General features: G+C 46.4%; 1 protein-coding gene across 1 annotated transcript; it reads left to right on the forward strand.

Annotated features, from left to right (window-relative positions):
- Positions 1–4,479: 4,479 nt before the first annotated feature.
- Positions 4,480–27,438, forward strand: LOC148543417 (ficolin-1-like). Its single transcript, XM_088451894.1, has 10 exons — positions 4,480–4,549; positions 5,744–5,857; positions 10,179–10,223; positions 10,644–10,679; positions 11,720–11,758; positions 11,849–11,858; positions 15,696–15,813; positions 18,582–18,711; positions 22,828–22,962; positions 27,081–27,438. Exons 1-10 carry the CDS (start codon positions 4,480–4,482, stop codon positions 27,332–27,334), a joined length of 951 nt encoding a protein of 316 aa, XP_088308020.1. The 3' UTR covers positions 27,335–27,438.
- The last annotated feature ends 124 nt before the right edge of the window (positions 27,439–27,562 follow it).

Below are 27,562 nucleotides of genomic sequence, written 5' to 3' on the forward strand. Positions count from 1 at the left end.
CCAAGGGCCTCTCATGAGAAGTGGAGGAGGTGTGACCAGTTGTGTGTGGGTGTGGCCAATGCTGTGTGGGCGTGTACAACTTTACACTTTCGGCCACAATGTCTCCCTAAAAATGTACAAGTATAAAGATTGCAGCATTGTGTGAAAAAAATAGAAATACAATTTTTATACTTGATTTATGGGCAGCTGGGTTATCATGGAACTGTCATAATAATGGGTCTTTTTTATGGGTCTGTAGCTGCAGTCCCATTCGCCCCATTATTAATCTGCCCCTGCTGTAAGGTAAATTGACTACATACATGGCAGATTGATAACTTAAAGAGGCTCCATGTAGACCGAACCAACATAATGCTGGGTACACACTGGCATATACAGTCAGGTGCATAAATATTGGGACATTGACAGAATTTTCATATTTTGGCCTCTATTCACCACCACAATGGCTTTGAAATGAAACAAACAAGATGTGCTTTAACTGCAGTCTTTCAGATTTAATTTGAGGGTAATTACATCCAAATCAGGTGAACGGTGTAGGAATTACAACGGTTTCTATATGTGCCTCCCACTTTTTAAGGGGCCAAAAGTAATGGGACAAACTAAACAATCCTAAATCTAACTTTCACTTTTTAATACTTTGTTGCAAATCCTTTGCAGGCAATTACAGTCTGAAGTCTGGAACACATAGACATCACCAGACACTGGGTTTCATCCCTGGTGATGCTCTGCCAGGCCTCTACTGCAAATGTCTTCAGTTCCAGACCACCCGTACACATGCAGCAGAGGCTGTGGGGAGGGGTGTGGACCCGCCTCCCGGACAGTGGACCAGCGGCGAAGAGGATAAATGATGGTCCTTCAGTGTGTATGAACGATCATCATCTGCAGATATATCTTTTCACAAATGCCTGAGGTGGTGACAACAGAACAGGTATTGCAGCGGTACAAGTAATTAAGTAATAATTAGAAATGGTCGTCCTTCTTCTCATCCATCTTCTGAAATCCAGCCAACAGCACTGATTCTGCTTACCACAGATGTGGGATAAAGGCAGACAAACACACACATGGGGGAAAGAAATTGTCACATATAATTCGTAGACATGGACACACAGATATTTAGGTATGTGGGCAAAGGTAAATATATATGAGGGATAAGTTGGTACATTCAGGGCCGTAGAGAGCCTGGCCTGTCCCGAGTAAAGGAGGGGTGTGGCCTAATTGCGGGAGGTGTGGCCACACCCCCTAGAAGAATTTTTTTTTTTTTACTGTAAGCTCCCCAGCCCAGTGCCAAGCAGGGGGGATCGCTCCCCCCCACAACCATAGGAGACTGCTATGGCCGCTGCAGCAGCCGCGAACAGTCTCACACTGCAACTCAGCACAAGCTGTGTGCTGAGCTGCTGTAAGAGAGGGGGGGGCGACGCTTGACCTTGGCCCCGCCGGGCCCCTCTAGCAAGCTTGAAAACAGGGGAGTGGAGATCCGAACACAGGCGTGCCTCATTATGCGAACGGCATTTTATGGGAGTGCATACGGTTTATGGGAGTGCATAATTAACAAAGTAGCATCATGGCACATGTGACATGGGAGGTTTTTACACTGACATGATCGTAGAGCTTGAGAGAGGGTATGGTCAACCTTAAGCTCTACGACCAGTTCCGATGGTTCCCGATGGTCTCGATTAATCCTTATATGCCCTGAGATGACGTGTAATGCGTACGAGAAGGGGGCGTATTTTTTTGTCTTCCGACCGCTTCCTCCCCTTGGTCGGCCAACTACCGATCCGAACTTAGGGACGCAACTTGCGAGGGAATCATTTAAATATCCGGACCCTTTTCCCGTACAACCATGCGGGTGCTTCGACCGACTCTGAATGAGGTCCAGAGTCTCCATGGGGCATGTCTGTCAGCTTCCGTGCTCATTCATAGTGCATGGACGGCGATGTCATATCCGTTTCAACCAGCTCTTTTGCACCCAGCAGGGGGACGGTTAAGTCCAAATATTCCCATGAGAACACCTACCGTCTGAAGCCGGCCCCACTGACATCACTAGTGACACTAGTGATGTCAGTGGGAGTGATTTTGGCTCTGATAGAGCCAAAATCACTCCTGGGCTTGCGGCAGCGAGACCCTACCGCAGGGTCTCCATCGCAAGCCCGATGGTCGCGATGGTCTTGACCATCACGACCATTATCATGGATGCTCGCATAAGCTGTGGGTGGTCACCCACAGCTATGCGAGCGGCCAGGAGGACGCTCCATTTTCATGGAGGAGGGCCCTGATTCAGAGCGAGCGCTCTGGTCAGAGCGTTCGGCTCTGAATCAGGCCTCTGTATGCTGGAATGAGTACAATATTCTGTATATCCCCCAATCTCAGAGTATTGAAGTGCTATCTCTGCAGCCGGGTATAAATACACCAGTAGTGTCACACAATATATATCTCTTGCAGCATATATGGCAGCTGTCCCTGTATTGTATGACAATATATACCAATGGTCTTTATTATATAGACCAGCAGTTAGATCGAGGAGTCTTACCTGGTGGGATGTCAATGCTACTTTCTACAATGCGCCAAAGCTGTGAATATATGATATGAGTGTGGGACCAGTGACCTAATATAATCTGCAAGGTCCTAAAGAGGACAGTTACCTATATATATGTGGTTTAATTAAAGCAGACTAGTGTACGGAGAAAACCTTAATAATAATATGTGTTCATAATTATGGCATTAATTTCCCTGTAGGGCTCAATCCTATTAGGTGCGAAGGATGTGATGGGCCGTTGCAACGGCATTTAAACGCTGGCAACGGCACTGCATCTCGCACCCTTCGCTACCCGACCCGAGCCAGGATTTGCATAATTCTGCTCGGAGCCCTAAGGGGCTGCGAGCAAAATTAGGCGAATCCGGGCTGCCACTGCAGCGATGATCATGGGGTCAATCCTATTAGCCGCGAAATCATCGCGGCTAATAGGATTGACCCCACAGTGTGTATAAGACCTCAACATTTCCCTATAACCTACAGTGTATATAAGAACCTAATATAAGAGAACCTGTTAACACATATCACGGTTAGAATATAGATCCTCACAATTGATGGATGTAATACACATGTGAAGAGCTCATATTTAGGGGAGGGGGAGCAGATATTAATCTGACACAGAGATATGTTGCAGATCAGGAGGACAATGACACATTGTACAGTAACTCTCTTTGAAACCACTAAGGTGGAACGTTGAACTTGTTAATTTGTTGCCATTCAACACATTCTTCCCACAAAGGATATTTTTGTTACCACTGAGATCATTTTACAGGGAGAGAAAAGGACGTTGCTCAGAGAATCTTATATTTTACTAGCAAATGTTTTTGTATCATGGTCCCATGAAGGAATACTTTGGAAAATAAAGACTTATGTATTGTTAGTTTCCACCTCCGAAGTGAAGGTGTTAAATGAGGAAATAAGCCCCTATACTGTACATTGCGCCAACCTATAGTCACCCTAGCACACAACCCATAAATATGACACATACTATGAAACAACCTCTACAAACTGCACTAACCCTTATACACACACAATATAACATCTCTACTACACATTGCATGAACCCCCTACACTTATATTATAACTAGAAGTTCTGATTTTTCCCGCCAAATTTCGGGTCTCAGAAAGAGACAAAACTTCATCTTTCATTGACAAACATCATCTTTCATGGACAAAAGCCCTCATTCCTGGACAAAAGCCCATGGAAGATGATGTTTGTCCATGAAAGATGATGTTTTTGGTGTATAACACAACCACATGACAGTACCCCATTAGCACAATATAGTACAACCACTAGATGCTGCAGGCTGCTTTCTATACACAAACAGAACTAATCCTACATATTACACTCACACCCCACCCCCTGCCCGCACATAACTATAATACACCCCATAGTCCTGCACCAACCTCTTTATGCATTGAGCATTGCTATTCTGCACAAGAGTATCCATTTTGTGCACATACTATACACTTCGTGTCTGGTGGCACATCCTGGGGCCCATGTAGAGTTGTATGTGTATGCACACAACATTCTTGCACTATGCCCAGCGAGATGCAATTTGTGAGAGGTGGAATGGCGGTTGGGGGGATGTGCAAGCATTAGCCAAGTACAGTAAAGGTGCATTCATATAAATGTGTCCCAATGAGACCACAAAACTACTAAAAGCACCGGCACAGGGTGGATCTCTCGCAACTACTTAACCCAAGTGTATAATCTCAGCTGCATTTCCTATTTCCCTGTTACGTTTTCTATCTTCAATAAGCCGTCTTTAGAAAAGGAAATATGGACAATGCTCTGGTGACAGTAGGATAAATGTTTATATTTCCTCTAGAAACTATGACCTAGAGATGGGAAGATAAGCAGATGCCTTGTACAGCTGTCCTTCTGTAGATCATAAGGCAGACATAAAGTGTTAGAGACAGAGGGGTCCTAACATTCACAGCGGACCATCATGGGCGTTCTAGTGCTCGCAGCAATCTTCTTATTCAATTCATTATGCATAGCTGAGAACTCCTGTCCGGGTAAGTCATAAATACACAGATATATGGTAATCAATTATTATTATTATTATTATTATTATTATTTATTTTCATGAATAGTAAAGATTTACAGCTTTTTCAGCATCTACAAAGCTATAAAAACAATAGATGTATTCTCATGTACGTAATCATTACAGAACAGGTGTATGCTCAATTACAGAACAGGTGTATGCTGAGCACAGAACAGGTGTATGCTGAGCACAGAACAGGTGTATGCTGAGCACAGAACAGGTGTATGCTGAGCACAGAACAGGTGTATGCTGAGCACAGAACAGGTGTATGCTGAGTACAGAACAGGTGTATGCTGAGTACAGAACAGGTGTATGCTGAGTACAGAACAGGTGTATGCTGAGTACAGAACAGGTGTATGCTGAGCACAGAACAGGTGTATGCTGAGTACAGAACAGGTGTATGCTGAGTACAGAACAGGTGTATGCTGAGTACAGAACAGGTGTATGCTGAGCACAGAACAGGTGTATGCTGAGCACAGAACAGGTGTATGCTGAGTACAGAACAGGTGTATGCTGAGCACAGAACAGGTGTATGCTCACTCCATACGACGCAGTCCTATAAACACAAAATATGCATTCATAGCTGCCATTTCAGTTATTTTTTTGTTTTTATGGGGTGGAATATGATAGAGAGGGGGAGGTAAGTTGGTCATACATGATGCAATAGCACATAAGATAATGGCAATTGGCACATTAACACAGTATGTGGCCTTAAAATGAGCCAGAATAAATTATTTATATATATATATATATATATACACACAGTATATAATCTCACTGTTATGGTGATAGCTATTAGAGGACAGTGGCGGTTCTTGTATCATTGCTGTCCTTGTTAAATATGTTATAGTATGGGTAAGCTATTGTGGAAGAGTCCCAACAATAGACACCTTCCTTGACACTTGGTAATGGACATTACCGGCTGTGGGGTTTGATAAATATGGAAAAGCCCTATCCACAGGGAAAATAGTAGTTGACGCTGGATTAGGGCTCCTCTATTGATAAACCGACCACTACAAAGATGTTACGATGCTACGTAGGTGCACAGTCAGCTAGCACCTAATTTAAATGGCCCATGATGGCCAAGAGCCTTTAAAGAAATGTTCTGAACTCCAGTCTTCCCAGTCGTTATGTCTTTCATACATTACCTATTTGAGCCATGCAGAAGTGAAGGTTGTGGGGGTTGGAGACTCAGACAAGCTGACAATTCTCAGAGGATGTCCTGGATTTCCCGGAGTAGCTGGGGAAAAAGGAGAAGCCGGATCACTAGGACCAAAAGGTCAGTGTGTTACCGGGTATCCAAAACAAGGGATGTATCTGCTGCACAGCCTAGGCAGGTCATTGATCGTCCCAAAATGTATACAGATCTGTATGACATTACTGGAAAATATGTTATGTTATCATTATGTATTATTGAGATGTTGTGTGTCTACAGTACTGTACGGTTTGGATTTCCCGAAATACAAACACATCTGAACTTAGGGAATACGAGTCCCAGTTCGGAATCACTTTGGGGTTCCGAGTGGAAACTAGTCGCGGCTCGGTTCTGCTGTAATTTCAGAACTCGAATTTAAAAACCAAACTCAGGTTTTGGATTGCAGGTATTCAGGCCTAAATTACATGATTTTATCTGTTTTTATCTAATTTTTATTGATTTTAAAGGGATCCAAAGCCAAATCCAAACCAAAACGCTTGAGGGTGGTTTTGCCAAAACTAAACACGTTGATGAATTAGAACCAAAACCAAAACACAGGAGTCCGCGCACAGAATGGATATGAACAGGCATGCAGATAGCCGCGCAGGGACCGGATAAAGGGGGCATGGCCTAGTCGCGGGAGATGTGGCCACGCCCACTTAGGAGAGAAAATAAAAAAATGTTTTCAGCTCCACAAAGTGGCGCTGCACCAGGGGCGTATCTATAATGGGTGCAGGGTGTGCGGGGAACACAGGCCCCTGGGTCCAGGGGGGGCCCGCACTGCACACCCTGCACCCATAATATTACTTACCTCTCTGAAGTCCCACGTCGGCGCGGGGGTCCAGCGCCGTAAAACGACTGGAAAATGGCCGCAGCGGCCATTTTCCCATCATTTGCGTATGCGCAGTACAGGGAAAATGGCTGCTGTGGCCATTTTCCCGGTGACCTGTGCATACATTATAGACTCTGGGCACACTCTAGTGCCCAGAGTCTATAACTCTGGCGCTGGCCGCGCACAGCTCAGTGCGCTGCCGGCCACTGGGCAGAGAGGAGGGGGCCCATGTCGGAGACTGCACACAGGCCCCATCCTCTCTAGAAACGCCCCTGCGCTGCACGCTGGGATGCGGGCATGGTGAGCCCCTCAGCCTGGCGCATAGCCAGTGGGGGGTGCGATCAGTGTCATCGCTTCCCCCACAGGCATAGGAGACCTCTGTGGCTGTTGCTTAGCAGCCGCGAGCAGTCTCCCAGTGCAGCCTAGTACACAGCAGTGTGTGCTGGGCCGCTGTGATGTAAGAGGGGGGGGGGGGCGGCACCGGGTTTAGGCCCCCCTGGACCCCCAGCAAGCCCGGGCTCGGGTAATTAGTGCCCGCTCCCCCCACCCTCTCGGTACCCCTGGATATGAAGTCCCAACACCAGAAGCCCGAAGGATGACAATGCCAACAGGGGAGGTAAGTACCCTAACCCTCCCTTAGTGGTCAAAACCAAACACAGTGATGCGCTTATTCAATCAGGCATCTTACGTGAATCCACAGCAGCTGAGATACAGAAGAAACTGCCTCAAATCCTCTCACAGAAGGCAAAATGGAAATATAAGTCTGCGCTTAGGGTCACTAAAAACACAAAAACAGAATTGAACAATTAATTTACAAATATTCATTAATAGTGAAATGCACATAAAAAGAACTGCAGTTCCTGAATAAATATATGAACAATCAACAAGTACAAATATTCATCAGTGTACCCATATAAAAATTATACAGATATATATCATAGTCCTGATTCAAAAAGGATTTGCAGAAATGATCGTTACACATAGAATTGAAATCCTACTTGGTAAAAAGAAATGCTCGTGATCCTTTGAATTTGAGAATGTCACAATTAGCGTAAGCATGGTGTTATAAATACTTCCCTACAGAGCCGTAACTAGACTTTTTGGTGCCCTGTGCCAGAAAGAGCATTGGCGCCCCCCTCATTTTTCAAAGGGACATAATGCACCCAAAAAAAGAACCATGGCCTCATGGGGAAGGGCCAGGGAAGAGATAGGAGAGGCAGGAGATGCTGGGGATGATATAAGAGGAAGCTACAAGTGAGAATGATAATAAACAGAAATATGACAGGCCCAAACAGCGCCCCCTGAACTGTGGTGCCCTGTGCCATGGCACCGGCCACACTACCCTAGCTACGGCCCTGCTTCCCTATTTCCAAAGGGAAAGCCAGCAAAAGAGTGTTTCTAGGCACAATACACTCACCGCTCCCCGTCTGTTAAACAGTGGTAATCCGGATATCCCTGGATGCTCATATAATAGATAAGTATTAGTGTGGATACAATGTGCCTCTTGTGTGGACCAAGATGTTTGTAGCACTGCGTAATAGAAGTACAATGTATCCTGTATTGAACAAGGAAACACTGACACAGCGCAGTCTCCCTCCGGCAATAACACATGCAGCGGGGATGCCGATTCCACAGGCTGGTCTGCCGCCCACATTAGATGCAACCCACGGGGGGGTCTGGATGTTACAGCAAGGAACCATTTTTTCTCACACAATGAAGGATATAAGTGAAATTTTTAGACTTATGAAATGATTCAATTGTATATAACTGTGATAAACTTTTGAATGCAGTTTGTCACAAGCCTAAAGTTTAAACAGATAGAATGCAATTAACATATTTCCATTTTGCCTCCCTTAGTGGTGCCTAGCCCTAACCTCCCCCCTGAGGGTACGTAACCCTAACCTCCCCCTTCCCGCACCCTAAACCTAACCCACCCAGGGGGGTGCCTACCCATAACATCCACCCAGGGGGGTGCCTACCCATAACCTCCTCTCCAGAGCCTAACCCTAAACCTCCCTGGGGGGTGTCTAATCCTAATCTCCCCCTGGGGCCCCAAAAACTACCCCCCCCCCCACGGCTAACAGTTTACATGGCCCCACTTACCTTCGTTTGGGATGCCGGGATTTCGACGTTGGGTTAAAGATAGGTGTCGGGATCTCAACGCCTATCTTTAGTCCCAGGTCAAGGTTCCGATGGCCGGCATCCCGGGTGCCAGGGGAATTAACTACATCCCCCTGCGCACATCTCTAGTTTAAAGTCATAGTTATAGCAAGTAAGTCACCTTAAGTACGGCCATGAGAAGGGCGATGGAATTTGCTGCCATGGTTACATGCCTTGTGGTGGCATTTAACCATGGCCTGTTTACTGTTCTACGGTTTCACCATCGATGGTATTATAGTACACCTGTGTGCAAGAAGAGCTGTAGCCTGCCATGCACAAAAAATATCTATTATGGGCAAAGAGATTCTCCTTCCTGGTGTATATGTCAGGAGTGACCTCAGCAGGCATCGGAAAGAAGGATGTTATAGTGGCAACCATCCCGTTCCTGGAATCGATTGGCAATCCGATTACAAAACAGATCTGGTGTCATTAAGCCTGTACAGAGTTGAATTTGCTTTGCTTGTGTGCTATAATCTAAGTTGTACGGCGCATGCATCAAGTCACATTCCCGGAGCAGCTCTCAGCGACTATTTACTGGGAGTGTGATTGACAGTCAGGGATCATTTAGGAGAGGTATTGGGGAGTGATGGTAAATTAAAAAACGCAGGCTTGTCACAACCCTTTTGTCACATCTTGCATATGCGATCCCCTGCGCAAGACATACGGCACCAGCGTTTTAGTTCTCGCGGCCATGCCGCACGCCCACAGGTTTAATCATGAGACTGATAGTGACCAATTCTGCATCTTTTTACAATGGCGGCTGCGGGCGTCTCGACACAATCCTTGTCGTCTGCAACATTTGAATATTTTCGCACACCAGCCGCGAATGTGATCGTAGGTGCGATGGAATTAGCGTACGGTACAACTATGAATTATGGACAATTATCCCTTAACCTGCACTATTGACACGTTCTATGGTCACAGAACTCCTTTGTCATATCAAATATCTGTATAATTTACAGTACTGGGGGTACCCTAATGTCATCGCAGCTACAATACTTATAGTATACATCAGCATTTCAGCAAACAGGTATACATATTAATAGACAATTTGGGCGAGAAGGAGGCGTCCAAACCGTTATTCTCAGTGCCAGGCACCCCTGACCTCCCCAAAACACTCTCTATACATTTTTAAGTGAACAGAGATAAGGTACCAGCCAATCAGCTCCTAACTGCCATGTTTGAAAAGTGACAGTTAGGAGCTGATTGGCTGGCACCTTATCACTTTTCACTCTGTCTCCTAACACTGCTTAGTAAATAGACCCCTATGTCTTGTGTCCTACATTATGTTTAACTCTGTACTATAAGAGATCTTCTTTGTTTGTTAGCCTCTAAACTTCTGTTTTGTGAAACGATTTACATAACACGTTTTCATTTCTTTTTTTTTTTTACCGCTGATTTATAATTTTACAGGACCTGCTGGACAACCAGGGAAGGTCGGTCCACCTGGGCAGAAAGGTTGGTACCTACACTGACAATAACACATAGTAAATAGTTCCCTGACTAGACCAGTTGTTAGGGGCCTATATACTACCAGGCCGTTGACAGCGGTATATGTCCATCTGCTCTTCTGAGCATACGTAGAGGTCGGTGCGTGCACGGTAAAGCCGTGATTGGCGCAGCAGGGACAGTGAATCCCTGTTATCACAGCGGAACCAGGAACCAAACAGGCCCCACTGCACATGCGCAGTACCAGGAGCCTAGATGGACCCGGATACTGCACGTTACATCGCTGCCACATTAACACACTGTAACTAAGCTCTAAATGGAATTCAAAACATATCATTTATTTCACTGGGGAATATAATACATTATTTAACATTAAATACAATAAGACAAGTTCATGTTAATTTAATGATTGCTTTTTTTTTGGTACAGGGGAATCTGGCATCCAAGGTACAAAAGGAGAGACAGGTGTGACAATGTGATGTTATTTAAGATAATGTGTAAATTCTCTCAGCACCTCAGATGTGTTAAACGCATGGTAGTGACCCCTGTTCAAATGATGCCACACACAACCCCCAGTTCTCATATGCCAGTGCCCCCAAGTTGGGGATGTAACGATATATGTGGGGGGACCCCGGGCGACCACCCCAGTTGCCTTGCTGTTATTCTGGCTATGTATGTGTGGGTGTGGCCAATGATGTGTGGGTGTGGCCAGGGCTATGTGGGTGTGTACACCCCTACACTATAAGCCCCAATGTCTCCCTAAATATGTAAAAGTAAAAACAATTGCATCATTTTGTGAGGAAAATAGAAATACAGTTTTAATACTGATGATTTATGGTCGATCATGGTGACAACTAGTGACTGGTCATCATCCTGCTGTCATGGTGAAAGGCCTATTTTTAGTGGAGGCCTGGGGCTGTAGCACCCTTTACCCCATTGTTTAGTAGTGCCAATTGGGGGCAGGTTTGAACCTCAGAGTGTTTAACAGAGTGAAAAGTGATAAGGTGCCAGCCAATCAGCTCCCAACTGTCATTTTTCAAACACAGCCTGTGAGATGACAGTTAGGAGCTGATTGGCTGGCACCTTATCACTTTTCACTCTGTCTCCTAACACTGCTTAGTAAATAGACCCCTAAATGATAAATATACTATACCCGTCATAATAAACTCTAACATTGGGTGCTTTCATTAATTGTTATATTAATCCCTGTCACCCATTGATGAATGCTGTCCAGTGCCAAAATCTATGGGTGAGAATCTGTCCCGTACAGATAAGATGAGGATACTTTCTGTTGTGGAAAATTTCCACTAGAGTTGTAAGGAACTATTATTACTGTATGTAACCTTTATTTACATAGTACCAGCATTGTATGCAGCTTTTTACAGAGAATTATTCGGTTACAGATAGGTAACTTTTCTCTCTCCCAATAGTAAATGTGCTGGTAACTCCCATGATCAAGGTGTTTATTGTTAGTAAGTAACACAAATTTTGTTCTTGATCGATAGGCGAGAAGGGAGACAGCAGCAAAAGCGATTCAGCGTACGGTGAGTGAAGACTCAGTATGGATTTTGTGATAATTAAAATAAGTCTATGACAACAGTACACACTATAATATTCTGATTAGTAAACACAAGTCGCCAGGAAGTCGTCCGTAATTGCTCCCGCATTGCAGGGACATAACTAGATGCGTATATTTGGGGACTACGATCTGACCCCTATGTACCAAACTCCGAAAATCAAAGTTTTACAAAGTTTAGCCCTATTACGACACACCATATTCAGATGGTGTAAACTGATTTAAGCCTATGATGGCAGCGGATTTTCATCTTACCCTGGAGAAGAAAAGTCTACTATAAAATGACAGGGATATAACTCTCACGGACAGGGGTTACCGCAGCTGCTGTCCCTGGGCGGAATGTACTAAAGGAAAAATGCGGTAAAAACCCTGTTTTGGGGGGTTTTACCGCATTTCCATATGTACTAAGCCCTGGCTACCCTTTTTTCGGCGAGGAGGGTAACGCTAGAAAAACCTGGCGTTACCCTATAGAAGCCTATGGGCTTCTTACCACACCCCACACCCGACGCTTCGCCGCCCAACCGTCGCCCAGCGCTGGCCCCCACTCACCTGCTCTCCTTGGTCGCTGGCCCGCGCTCCTCCTGGGTCCTCCTCCTCCTCCTAATCTTCCGGGTGCAGGGAGGAGGAAGAGGAGCCCGGGCTTCCTGCACATGTGACCAGCAGGAAGTTCCCGGGGCTCGGAGGGGGCGGGGTCCCACGGAGACCCTGTCACCCGGCGTCGGCTGCTTCACAAAGGGCAGCTCTTATCGCAATAGCTGTCCTTTGCGATACTAATCGCATATGTTAGTACATATGCGATTAGTAAGGTTGCGGTTACTGGCGGAATGGTCACCGCAACCTTAGTACATCCCGCCCCCTGTAAGCTTCCCTTAGTACATAGCAGGGATATTTTCATTAATAATTAAAATATCCACAGCAAAACGGCTCCTTGATAATCGCGGCAGTTCCGCGATTATTCATATATAGGCCCCTAACGCACTTAAGTTGAAGCACAAATTCTCCTGGGAATGTTTAGAAACATTTTTAGAAGGATATTGTGGGACATTTACAAACAATTTCAGGTGAAAATGCAGAAAAACGGTTGTCCACTTGTGACTAACCACTAATCAAATGTTTGCTTTCATGTTATAAATTGATGCATTGTTGTTGAATTCATTATAATTTTCTTTATTGAAAAAATAAATAAATAAATATACATAGCAAGTAAAGACTGCACAATAAAAAGTCAAATTTGCTGGACTAAAGTGATGAATGAAGTAGGCACTTCTCTGATAAGTTTCTAAGGAATCGGTATGATTCCCAGCAGCGTTTGGCCGACAACAGCAGAGTTCCCGGCAGCGGAAGCCCGACAGCGCTGGAAATCCCGTTCATGGATAGGTAAGTACTAACTAAACTAACCTAACCCCCTAACCTTCCTTAGGGGCGCCTAACCCTAACCTCCCCCCCAAGTGCCTAACCCTAAGTCCCCCCCGTGGGTGCCTAACCATAACCCTCCCTCCCCCTAGCCTAACCCTAACCATCCCGAGGGGGTGCCTAACCCTAAGTCCCCCCCGGGAGCCCTAAACCTAACCCTCCCCCCCGCAGCTGTCCGCTCGCGGTGCCCGGCATCCCTTCGATCGGGATGCTGGGCGCCTGTCTCCCGGCGTCGGGGAAATGTCAGGCGTCTACATGTATACAATCGGGAAGCCGGCTGCCGGTATTAAGGCAGCCTGCTTCCCGATTGTATACCGTTTCTACATACAGTTTAATTTTGCCATTATTTATATTTATATTTATATTATTTATATGGTATCACACAAGGCATAAATGACGGGCAATTTAAAATCTACGTCTACAATAGTATAGAACGAAGCGAGCGTACACTGTGGGGTATAGTCACTAAAGTACGGGTTTCTAGAAGTGGAGATGTTGCCCATAGCAAACAATCAGATTCTTGGGGGTAAATTTACTAAGTCTGCGTGAGTATGGTGAGTTAGGCATTTTTTTCATCTCGCAAATTTACTAAAGACAAACTCTAGTGAGCTTGAAGTGTGTTCTCTTTTTTCACTGTTAAAACTCATGTGAGATTGCACACTCGAAAAAAATCACCATCGGCCAAAAATAGGAAGTAGTGAGATTGACGCAAACTGTGAAATAGAGGTTTCAAACACTCACTTCCTGAGCTGCGAGTTTGGCTGAAACATACACAAATCGGAGAACAAAACGAGTAGGGTTCCACCGTAAATTAAGTACCAGCACCAGGCTGCAGGGCCAGTCCAGGTTTTAATTAAAGGGGTAAAAAATTTCCGCAGGGGTACCCCTATAATTAAAACCAGCACTGGACTCTTTCTAGCGGGGGAGCTGATGCCACAGCCAGGGGTGCCCTTTCACTGGGCCCCCCATCCGCAGCATCAGCCCTTACTACTAGTCTGCCCAGGCCAGGGATCCCTGGGGAGTTGGGGACCCCTCCAATAAAGGGGTCCCCCTCTCCAGGGCACCCCTGGCCTAGGCTGATAACCCGGGGCTATCCCCGCCACCCCAGGGCAGTGGGTGGCGGGTTGATAGTGTAGGTGTAGTGTTAAAAATGTAATTAACAACATTGTCTTTACAGTAGAACTGCAGGTCCCAGCAAGCCTCCTCCGCATGCTAGTACTTGGAGAACCACAAGTACCAGCATTTGGGGCATTAAGGGGCCACTGGTACCTGTGGTTCACCTGTAACGAAATGTGTACAAAAAAAAAACAAGACACACACACTGTAAAAATAAAGTTTTAATACATCCATACATACACACATACTCACCTTCTCCCAGATGTTCACGTCCCCTTCTCAATGTAAAGTATCCAATGGAAGTACCTGTAAAAAAAAACCCAATACTCACCTTTTGTCCCACGATGATCTCCGCAGTAATCCAAATAGGGCCTCGGACACACTGTAACAAGACATTACAGCATGTTGTTACAGTAACGCTAATGACAGCTATGGGCTTGAGCTATCATTAGTGCCGAGGCCAGCCAATCAGCGGTTGCTTAACATTAGTGGCCGCTCATTGGCTGGAACCCACGTGGAGGAGCCGCTCATTGGCTAAACCCACATGGGTCCCAGCCAATGAACGGCCCCTAATGGAAGCTGCCGCTGATTGGCTGGTGTAGCAATTATCTTTTAGAAGCTGCTAGATAAATGATAAGTAGAATCTGATATGGGCAACATCTCCACTTCTAAAAACCCACACTTTAGAATATATAGGCGTAGGGTCACTTCTCATTGCCCTGGAGTAAAGCTGGTTGCACACTATGCAATAATCGGACCTATTGGTAGATTTTCGGCTGCTCGTTGCGATAATCCCGGAGTATGTACTATGCAGCACCCAGATGGTATGATTGGATCTGGCCTGCTGCACAACATTTCTCCAAAATGATGAGGCGATATCGTGCACATTTTGTAGTGTGTATGTGTGTGCCCGACATTTCTGCCCATAGCTTATTCAAAAAGATCACCTTTGTGAGGATCTTAGGACAGATAATTATTTGTTTTGGAGTGATAAATCACTAGTGGGTACACTTGAAATCTGATGCTCTGAAGATAGTTCCATCGCTCTGAAGATTGTAAAGTCAGTCAGATTTCTGATGTGTCCTTTTCCATCTCGGCTGGCACTGCGGAACGCCACAGTACGCATGCCACAAATAAGTGCCCTCTAGCGGTAGCATGCGTGGTGCCTTAGGGTAGCATGCGTGGTGCCTTGCACCCATGATGCCTTAGGATCGCGTGGTGCGATCCGTGCTGCCACATGGCGTACTGTGCCGGGCGGGTGCATAGCAATACGTATGCCGCGACTCACGGGCACGTGATGGAAAATGAGGCATCTGTATGAGTGAAATGTGCCAATCTTAATTTATCGTATCCTGTTTGTTTCCTTTACATCTCAGCTGCCAGGAGCTGCAGGATCAGGGGGCAGTGCTGAGCGACTGGTACACGATATACACAGATGGACACCAGCCCATGAAGGTCCTATGTGATATGCATACTGACGGAGGAGGGTGGATAGTGAGTAGTCATTGATATTCATTTCTACTGACAATCACTTTATCTCAAAATGGCAGAAAATATATGTTCTGTTGTATAACAATATTAAAGGCGTACTTCACCCAAACACATCTGTCAATAGCAAAATTTTCTCCCTCTTAGAAAGGCAAGTGTGTGCTGGCTGGGGCCCCAATAATTTAGGATGCTCCCAGGCAGTGGCGTATCTGGGGTGGGGGGTGTTGAGCGGGGCACTTGCCCTGGGCACCATGGCAGGACCGTCAGAGGGGGGCACCGTGGGCCACTGCTGTTGGACAGGTGGTTATTAATGTGCTTCTCTCTCATAGCCTCCCACTGCTCTGTCTCCAGCATGACTCACACATAAGTGGCTAATGTTCCAATCACTGGTCTCCCTCTGCCCCAGTAATTTAGGACATCCCCAACCCCATGTACCAAGGTAACAGCTAATTCCCCAGTCACTGTGGCAGGAGAATTTTTAGACTCATGTTTTCCCAGTAAGGGTTTGTCCTGTACCGAGAGCACTGATTGGTCAGTGCTCTCCACACCTCGAGTGTGCTGATTGGCCAGTCCTCTTGATAAAAGATAGAAATACTCTATTCCAAAATGGTACTACTGTCCATTGTAGAATTGCCCTGGTTCAGGAGAGGTGGTGGTGGTGGGGGGCGGGTTTGTCAATGTTTCCCATGTGGCATTGGATATCTATTGTTTTGATGCTTGGATGGTGGGTGGTTTAATATTAAAATGTGCTTGCTTGGGTGTCTAGTGAACATAATTAACAATATTTATGACTTAAAGGTGATGTGAGTGCCGGACAAGATTATCCCCACCACTAGTGGCTCCCACTGCAGGGGATAGAGAGTAAGGGCCAGGAGAAAGTGCACCCGGGGTAAGTGTAGGAATGTAGGGTTAGTTAGGAGAAGGCTGGAGACACCCAACGACTTCTGGGTCCAGTTGGCTAGTTTGGTAATCAGTTGGTGCTGCCACCTTACAGGGTCTCCTATTCCTAGTCATATATAGCCATTCGGTAAATTGGGCCTAGAGTAATTTAGAAGATGGAGTCGTTTCCTCCTGTGTTATCACCCGCAACCAATTGGACTGGAGTATAGGAAAGTAAGTAGCAAGGGACATGGAGAGCACAGTGATGGCATGAGGGTCATAGGGCCGATTCAGGGAAAGGGGGGACGGAGACTCGGACGCAGCTGTGTCTAATGGCGTTTGCCCGTCTGCTACTTTATGTAAATGCCGATACAAAGTCCTTCCCTGGTGTACATCCGTGTGCCTGAATGTGAAACAACTGAGATGCCCTGAAATACCGATTGGCATATCTTTAGATGAACCATCGTTAGATGAACCATACTTGCACAAGCCCTATGGCGGGTGCAGAGTCTCTGCGTGACCACAGACTCATGTGCGAGCGGGTTAGTGTCTGTGGATGCAGCCAATTTCACCAACAGGCCCACGACACTCCCATCACATGACTATTACCGTGAGTGCGCTAAGCCACGCCCCAGTCACCACTGAGGAACGCCACCTCTTTTCCAAGGCATGCCTAATACCGTGCGTCTAGATCGCAGCAGTGCCTTTGTGCGTGTGCTCTAACGCATACGCCGTGGGAGTTTGTAGGGATTTTTTTTTCGTACATACAACTACGTGAACTTTGGCGTAGCGGGCGGGCCTGAATCAGGCGCTATATCACTACTACCACAGGCATCACGTGTCCTATGAAGCACATTTCTGATGGTAACGGCATAGGGTTGGGTACGCGATCCCGGCGCACACAATGCCGGCGTTCAGAATCCTGATGGTGGAAATCCCGGCGCATGGAGGTAAGTCATCTAACCTTCCCCGAACTCTAGTGCTTAACCTTAACCTTTAACCCTAATACTCACTGTCGGGATCGCAGCCCGCTGGGATTATGGCCCTCATTCAGAGCCGTACGCTCTGAGCAGAGCGCACGCTCTGAATGAGGGCCGCCCTCCATGAAAATGGAGCGTCCTCCTGGACGCTCGTATAGCTGTGGGTCACCACCCACAGGCTATACGAGCGTGCAGTTTGATGGCCGCGATGGTCTTGACCATCGCGACCATCGAAACTGCGAGCCGGAGCCTGCAGTTGAGGTTTTCAACCGCAAGCTCCGGAGTGATTTTGGCTCTATCAGAGCCAAAATCACTCCCACTGACATCACTAGTGATGTCAGTGGGCCGGCTTCTGACGGGAGGCGTTCCCGTGGGAACGCCCCCGTCAGGGAGGCACGCCCCCGGCACGCCCACCAAAGGGGGCGTGCTGTCAATCAACATCGACAGCACGCCCCCTTTGATCAGACACAACGAGCGAAGGACTTTCCTTCGCTCGTCGCGTCTGGCGCATGCGCACGACGGAGCTCCCTCCGTTGTGCGCATGCTCAGTGCAGACCATCGACCCACTTGCGAGCGGACAGCCGCTTGCAAGTGGGTCTGAATCAGGCCCTATGACTCCTGTTGAGATTCCGTTGCCGGAATTCTGAGCCCCGGCATTGTGTGGCTACATCCCACAGTATATGATGCTTCTTGTACAACTACAAAGACCTGTCAATCAGTATTATCAATATATATATATATATACAGGCTTCCTACAGTGCTTGTGAGAATGGAAGACACTGAAAAAGGGGTCTACGTAATTCTGTCCACTTCATGTACTAACGTTTCTCTTTCTGTCTGTGAGCGCTGATGTACAGTACCTGCAGTATGGTGTAAAGAAGACTCTCCCTGCATATAAAACTCTACTTGCTGTAGGTGTTCCAGAGGCGTTGGGACGGTTCAGTGGATTTTTTCCGTGATTGGGCTTCCTACAAGAAAGGGTTTGGCAGCCGGCTCAATGAGTTTTGGCTGGGGAACGATAATCTCTCCAAAGTAACGTCTTCAGGTAATGATCTCTGCCTTTTGTGTTTAGGATACTACCTCTTTTTCTTGCAGGTAATGATCTCTGTAACGTCACCTTTTTATCTCTTAAGTGGTGAGGAGATGATGGCATAAGTGAGGGAGGGAAGAGCACATGAGGGAAGAGGGCCCTGCTCGTGAGAGCTTACAATCTTAAGAAAATACACAGAAGACAGTTCAAGACCGGTCACGATATGGGAATTTGGCAACAGATTGACAGGCTGTAATTTTTAACTGGAAAAAAACGTGATCGATTGCTACGGACAAAATAACCTTTTCTCTATCTGTAGAACAGTGTTTATAAATGTCCCACACTCTGGGCCTGATCTAGTCCTGTTTTCTGTACTTAGGGCCTGATTCAGATTTGTTTGCGGCTAGATCCCCTTCAGTTGCAGGACCTTATCGTTATCAGTTAGTATCCACGTGGACATAGAGTGAGAACAGTAACCTGTGGCAAGTAAAGCCAGCCTGAGAAGATACAAATTTCTACTATTAGTGGCCAGATACTACAGTTGAGACAAAATGGCAGCTCTGCCCGGGCATGGAGCCACACTTTCGCCCTCACTCGACGTCACGTCCGGGTCCTTTAGATGAAGAGGAAATAGGATCAACCATGCCCCAATGCTGCCAAGGCTCCCAGCTGATTGGAAAATATTGTTATTTGGTAGAAGGGAATCGGTATGACCGGCGGTTCGATTCCCGGCAGCGCCTGGCCGACCAAAGCAGAGTTCCCGGCAGCGGAAGCCCGACAGCGCTGGAAATCCTGATCGTCGATAGGTAAGTATTGACTAACCTAAACTAACCCCCTAACCCTCCATAGGGGTGCCTAACCCTAACCTCCCCCCGAAGTGCGTAACCCTAACCCCCCCTCCCCCTAGCCTACCCCTTACCCTCCCGGGGGTGCCTAACCCTAAGTCCCCCCCGGCTGCCCTAAACCTAACCCTCCCCCCCGCGGCTGTCCGCTCGCGGCGCCGTCATCCATTCGATCAGGATGCCGGGCGCCAGTCTCATGGCGTCGGGGAAATGTCAGGCGTCTACATCTAGACGCCTGGCATTTCACCCTCACCGGGATATGACAGTCGGGAAGTCGGCTGCCGGTATTAAGGCAGCCGGCTTCCCGATTGTATACCGGTAGAAGAGGTATACATACCTTTTCTGATGCTATTTATATTTATTTGTAGAAATTACTATGAAACTATTTTTATTTTTTTATTACAATAACATTTATTTGGATGCAAGTGCTCACATTGTTTTTTAATTCCTGTTATGCCCATGTTTATTTAATTAGCACTAATGGGCTGATTTATCATAGGGCCACAAATGAGCGTCGAAGTTGGGTGTTTTTGTGCTATTTTTCCTTCACCTTGTACCTGAAAGCATTACTACCAGTGATAACATTTCTGTTGCTGGCAGTAATCCTGACAGCTGTAAGGCTTCTTTGCATGGGGAAGTCTAATTAATAAGTATTATGATGGCACATCTCGGGAAGATGATAACATAATATCATGAGTGAATAAATCCCTTTAAATAAAACTTTTTTTTTTTTTTTCAATGAAATAAAGGTGTTCAAATATTTTAAAATACATTTTAACACCTATTTTATCTTTATTCTATTTGGGCTGTCAGTTTCATTGTGCATGCATGAGTCAGCAATCCTGCGCACACGTGCTCATATCTGCAGACACTGGGCCTGATTCAGAGCCGCTCGTAAGCGGCCACTCGCTCGCTCCGAGCGATGTTCGCACATCTGCGCATGCGTATGGGTCGTAATGCGCATGCGAAAACCAGTCGTTGCAGTCGGAAATCGTGCACTCGCAAAACAGCGAGGGCCTGCTAATTTGAGTGACAGAATGAGGCGTTTGTGGGTGGTAACAGGGGAAGGTGTTTGAAAACAGGGAGTGGAACGCAGGCGTGCCAAACGGTCAAAACGGGCGTTTAATGGGTGTGCATAATTAACAAAGCAGCGTCATCGACCACGTCACTTGGTTGTCTTTTAGCCTGAACTGCTCGCAGTGACTGCGGGAAGTAAAACCTACCACAAGCACTGTGAGCAGTTCAGATGCCTTTCGATGTACTCGATTAATCTAATAAATAGCGGAGATGACGTATGATGCGAATGGCCAGGGGGCATCTTTACAAAATAGCGAGCGCATGTTTCGTTCGCTTGCTCAGACATAGAGGCTAACAGAGCCGGAAGCTCTGCACTGACATCACTTGTGATGTGTTCACATGGGAACGCCTCAGTTTGGGCAGCCACCCCACCGGCCCGCCCACCACTCAACATCGACAGCTCGCCCCCTTTGGTGCGAGACCCGGAGCGACGGAGTGCCCATCGCTAGCCGGGTCTCGCGCATGCGCACGACGGAGCTGGCTCTGTCGTGCGCATGCTCTGTGGTCCACCATCGACCTGGTTGCAAGTGCTCAGCGCTTGCGACCGGGTCTGAATCAGGCCCTGTGATTGCAGCACTACATAAAGAGGCCCACGTTACCTTACACACATCCATAATACTGTGCAAGACTGCGAAAACATCGGTAACATCGAGTACAAATGGCGCCTCACAAGGTCAGACCTTACTCAGAAACTGCTAATCTTCCAGTACGCAGTGAGAGCTCAATCTGCGTATGGCATCGCAGTGGATCATTTATGCACGTCCCTGCAACGGCGTTCAAATGCACAGGAACGCACAGTTTCCCTGACCACCCCACGTCACCTCCCCCAAACGGTACTTCCTGTCAATCACTCTGTGATAGGTCTCTGTAGTCACTGCAATTGCAGTTCCGATAGCAGTGTTCGCGCGCTGCAATGCATGCGCAGTACGCAACAATCAACCACCTGCATACGCAGTTACAGTTGCAATCCAACCTGAATCAGACCCTAGGTTCAGAACCCCTGGGGCACCCACCTAATGACTAATTACCCCAAAATAAACTTTTCCAGTACTTTATGCGCCTCAAATTTAATTGCAGTATTTCTTTAAATGAAAAATAATTGTTTTATTTTTGTACATTTTTTTACATTACATAAAAGTAAAAGTGGCCTCTACTTTGTGTTAACTTTTTCAATTATTTGTTTGTAATTAAACATTTTTTTAAAATAATTTTTGAAAAGCATAAATTGAGTGCATTTTTAAAGATCAAATATATTTTTATTGCGGACAGTAATAAACATAATTACTGTTACCCGATATTTAAAAAAAAAAAAAAACATTTAGAATAAAGGCTGTTCCCCAATTTTCCTGTTTGCAGAAAAAAAATATATAAGGAAACCTTTTTTTTTTTTTAAGTTTTGCAATTTATTCTAGGTTAATTTGTGAACTAAGGGCCTGATTCAGAGCCGGACGCAATTAGCGCTCGCTCGTCCTGAAAATAGGGGTGGCTATTCAAATGAACCGTTCGCTGTTTGCGGTCTGTTCACGCCTCTAGGTCTGAACGAGCGAACAAAACTTGCGGTCGTTTTTTCAAATAATACGCCCCCTGGCCGCTCGCATCCTACGTCATGTCCGCTATTTATTAGATTAATCGAGTACATCGACCAGGGTATGAACTGCTCGCTATTCTTGGGGTTGGTGTTTGCTACCACAATTTTGCGAGCAGTTCTGGCAATAAAATAACCCAGTGACGTGGTCAATGACGCTGCTATTTTAAATATGCACACCCATAAAACGCCCGTTTTGACCTTTAAGCACGCCTGCGTTCTGATCTCCGCTCCCCGTTTTCAAGCACCTTCCCCTGTTACCACCCACATACGCCTCATTCTGTCAATCAAAATAGCAGGCATTCGCTATTTAGCGAACAAACGATTTTCGGCCGCACTGACTGGTTCGCGCATGCGTATTATGATCCATACGCATGCGCAGTTGGGCAAACATCGCTCGGAGCGAACGAGCAGCCACTTGCGTCCGGCTCTGAATCAGGCCCTAAATCAGGTGAATGTATGAGCTGAACCTGCTCCCCCCTGCTCAAATTTTGCTAAAAGGTCTGGCGATGCACAGTTCTGCACCTCATAATTGGCATTTGATAAAGAAACTTTATGAGTTTTTTTTTTTTTTACTACAAATATTCGACATACACAGCAATATTGATCAACTTTATCTGCGCACAGGCACCTGGGAGCTACGCGTGGATCTGCAGGATTTTAAAAACTTGAAATATTTTGCAAAATATCCATCATTCAAAGTTTTGGGAGAAGATGAAAAGTACAAGTTATTGCTGGGAAAGTTCAGAGAGGGGAATGCAGGTACAGTATGTGGGTGAAAACATTTCTGGATTCAGGGCCTGATTCAGAGCCGGACGCTATTTGCGCTCGCTCGTTCAGAAAAAGGGGCCGGCTATTTAAATTGAGCCCTCGCTCTTTGCGGTCTGTTGACGCCTCTATGTCTGAGCGAGCGAACGAAACATGCGCTCGCTATTTTGTAAAGACGCCTCCTGGCCGTTCGCATCCTACGTCATCTCCGCTATTTATTTGATTAATCGAGTACATCGAAAGGCGTCTGAACTGCTCGCAGTGCTTGTGGTTGGATTTTCCTACCGCAATCATGCGAACAGTTCAGGCTAAGAAACAACCAAGTGACGTGGTCGATGACGCTGCTTTGTTAATTGTGCACACCCTTAAAACGCCCGTTTTGACCTTTTGGCACGCCTGCGTTCGGATCTCCACTCCCCGTTTTCAAGCACCTTCCCCTGTTACCACCCACAAACGCCTCATCCTGTCACTCAAATTAGCAGGCATTCGCTATTTAGCGAACAAACGATTTTCGGCCGCACTGACTGGTTCGCGCATGCGTATTATGATCCATACGCATGCGCAGTTGGGCAAACATCGCTCGGAGCGAACGAGCAGCCACTTGCGTCCGGCTCTGAATCAGGCCCTAAATCAGGTGAATGTATGAGCTGAACCTGCTCCCCCCTGCTCAAATTTTGCTAAAAGGTCTGGCGATGCACAGTTCTGCACCTCATAATTGGCATTTGATAAAGAAACTTTATGAGTTTTTTTTTTTTTTACTACAAATATTCGACATACACAGCAATATTGATCAACTTTATCTGCGCACAGGCACCTGGGAGCTACGCGTGGATCTGCAGGATTTTAAAAACTTGAAATATTTTGCAAAATATCCATCATTCAAAGTTTTGGGAGAAGATGAAAAGTACAAGTTATTGCTGGGAAAGTTCAGAGAGGGGAATGCAGGTACAGTATGTGGGTGAAAACATTTCTGGATTCAGGGCCTGATTCAGAGCCGGACGCTATTTGCGCTCGCTCGTTCAGAAAAAGGGGCCGGCTATTTAAATTGAGCCCTCGCTCTTTGCGGTCTGTTGACGCCTCTATGTCTGAGCGAGCGAACGAAACATGCGCTCGCTATTTTGTAAAGACGCCTCCTGGCCGTTCGCATCCTACGTCATCTCCGCTATTTATTTGATTAATCGAGTACATCGAAAGGCGTCTGAACTGCTCGCAGTGCTTGTGGTTGGATTTTCCTACCGCAATCATGCGAACAGTTCAGGCTAAGAAACAACCAAGTGACGTGGTCGATGACGCTGCTTTGTTAATTGTGCACACCCTTAAAACGCCCGTTTTGACCTTTTGGCACGCCTGCGTTCGGATCTCCACTCCCCGTTTTCAAGCACCTTCCCCTGTTACCACCCACAAACGCCTCATCCTGTCACTCAAATTAGCAGGCATTCGCTATTTAGCGAACAAACGATTTTCGGCCGCACTGACTGGTTCGCGCATGCGTATTATGATCCATACGCATGCGCAGTTGGGCAAACATCGCTCGGAGCGAACGAGCAGCCACTTGCGTCCGGCTCTGAATCAGGCCCTAAATCAGGTGAATGTATGAGCTGAACCTGCTCCCCCCTGCTCAAATTTTGCTAAAAGGTCTGGCGATGCACAGTACTGCACCTCATAATTGGCATTTGATAAAGAAACTTTATGAGTTTTTTTTTTTTTTACTACAAATATTCGACATACACAGCAATATTGATCAACTTTATCTGCGCACAGGCACCTGGGAGCTACGCGTGGATCTGCAGGATTTTAAAAACTTGAAATATTTTGCAAAATATCCATCATTCAAAGTTTTGGGAGAAGATGAAAAGTACAAGTTATTGCTGGGAAAGTTCAGAGAGGGGAATGCAGGTACAGTATGTGGGTGAAAACATTTCTGGATTCAGGGCCTGATTCAGAGCCGGACGCTATTTGCGCTCGCTCGTTCAGAAAAAGGGGCCGGCTATTTAAATTGAGCCCTCGCTCTTTGCGGTCTGTTGACGCCTCTATGTCTGAGCGAGCGAACGAAACATGCGCTCGCTATTTTGTAAAGACGCCTCCTGGCCGTTCGCATCCTACGTCATCTCCGCTATTTATTTGATTAATCGAGTACATCGAAAGGCGTCTGAACTGCTCGCAGTGCTTGTGGTTGGATTTTCCTACCGCAATCATGCGAACAGTTCAGGCTAAGAAACAACCAAGTGACGTGGTCGATGACGCTGCTTTGTTAATTGTGCACACCCTTAAAACGCCCGTTTTGACCTTTTGGCACGCCTGCGTTCGGATCTCCACTCCCCGTTTTCAAGCACCTTCCCCTGTTACCACCCACAAACGCCTCATCCTGTCACTCAAATTAGCAGGCACTCGCTATTTTGCAAAAACACATGTTTTTCGACCGCACTGACTGGTTGGCGCATGCGCATTACGACCCATACACATGCACAGATGTGCGAACATCGCTGGGAGCGAACGAGCAGCCGCTTACGAGCGGCTCTGAATCAGGCCCTCAGTACACAATATACAAAAGTGAGACAGCATTGAATTCAAATTACATTTTATGAATAATATGGTCCAACTAGCTGTAATTCTCGGCATTGCCTGACTTTTAATATTTATTTATTCTCTGTACCTCCCCCCCTATTTTTCTCTTCCTTTCCCTCCCCAACACTTTCTCCCCACCTCTCCTTATCTGTCCCCTCCACTGCCACTCCATAACATATTTTTTTCAGGGATTTCACAGCATGCCTAAATGGGTATATAATCTTAGGACTTACAATCCGCATTCAATATGCGGATTGTAGTAAATAGAGCCCTTAGGGACCTATTTATCAATCTTTTTTTTTTCTAAAATAATGTGAAAATTGGTGTTTTTATACCCAATCACATTATTTTAATATCACAAATGTATCATAGGGGTTTTGGAGCAGTTTTTGTAAAAAACTGATCCAAGCTCTTAAATTTGCATTTTTTCAGTAAGTCGATCACATTTCCCATACTTGTGATTTAACATGTGATCTGTTTCAGATTTTCTAAAACAAATTGTAACAAAATACCAGGAGAGAGCAGAAGCGATAATGATGCTAGGCCTCTTCCCCTCTTCTCCCCCAATCCCCCTACTCTAGCTCAACCTTCCTTGCCAGGTAGAGCAGAGCCCAGAACATGCTTCTGTGATCACCCATGTGTGTCTGATTTATTACCAGTTTTTTATATAGCGCACACATATTCCGCAGATAATGTTACAGAGAATATTTGGCCATTCACATCAGTCCCTGCCCCACACTCTATGGGTCTCATTCAGACCCGCTCACGAGCGCTGAGCGCTCGCAAGTGGGTCGATGTTTCCCAAATGTGCATGCACACGACGGAGGCGCCTCTGCCGTGCGCATGCGCAAGACCCGAATAGCGACGGGGTAGCCGTCGTTATGGGTCTCGCACCAAAGGGGGCATGCTGTCGATGGTGATTGACAGCACGCCCCCTTTGGTGGGCGTGCCGGGGGCGTGGCTGCCCAGATGGAGTGGGGCTGGACCCGTCTGGGTCCGGCCCCACTGACATCACTAGTGATGTCAGTGGGAGTGATTTTGGCTCTGATAGAGCCAAAATCACTCCAGGGCTTGCGGCAGACGAGACCCTACCGCAAGGGTCTCGTCGCAAGCCCGATGGTCGCGATGGTCTTGACCATCGCGACCATCATCATGGATGCTCGCATAAGCTGTGGGTGGTAACCCACAGCTATGCGAGCGTCCAAGAGGCCGTCTCGCAAAAAAAAAACCACGCCTTGATTCAGAGCGGGCGCTCGTTCAGAGCGTCCGGCTCTGAATCAGGCCCTTTATTCCCTATCACATGCACACACACATATACACACTACGGTTAATTTTATTGGCAGCCAATTAACCTGCCAGTATATTTTTGGAGTGTGGGAGGAACTAGAGTACCCGGAGGAAACCCAGGGAAGCACAGGGAGAACATACAAACTCCACACCATTAGGGCCGTAGTGGAAATCGAACCCACGACCTCAGCATTTGCCTTTCCTTCAATTCTATATCATATTACCATATACTCAGATGTCTGTTTATTTTATATCTACAGGTGACTCTATGTTGACCCATAATAACATGAAGTTTAGCACCAAGGACCAAGACAATGACAATCATGTACAAAGCTGTTCTGAGATGTTTAAAGGAGGCTGGTGGTACGGTGGTTGCCATAATGCAAACCTAAATGGACAGTATTTTCTAGGGGAACACAGTGACAGCACTCAGGCCACAGGCATCAACTGGGGCACCGACAAAGGCTATAATTATTCCTATAAGTATTCAGAGATGAAAATTAGGCCCGTGTAATCAACGTGTAACCAAGGCGCCTATTTTACCTTATGATATACATTGTACAGCTATATAAAGGAAATTACACTAACTAAAACGTTAGGTTATCTTCCAGCTTACTACACCACGAGTTATATTTATTCCAGTTTCTCAGGGGCCTGTTCATCATTACTAAAAAAACTCTCTGGAGGTAATTAGGTTTAGAACTCGCATGGAGTTCTACCTAATTACCGTAGGAATTCATCA

Source organism: Taudactylus pleione, unplaced genomic scaffold (genome assembly GCF_031769625.1).
Source record: "Taudactylus pleione unplaced genomic scaffold, aTauple2 ptg000003l, whole genome shotgun sequence".
Classification (NCBI taxonomy): Eukaryota; Metazoa; Chordata; class Amphibia; order Anura; family Myobatrachidae; genus Taudactylus; species Taudactylus pleione.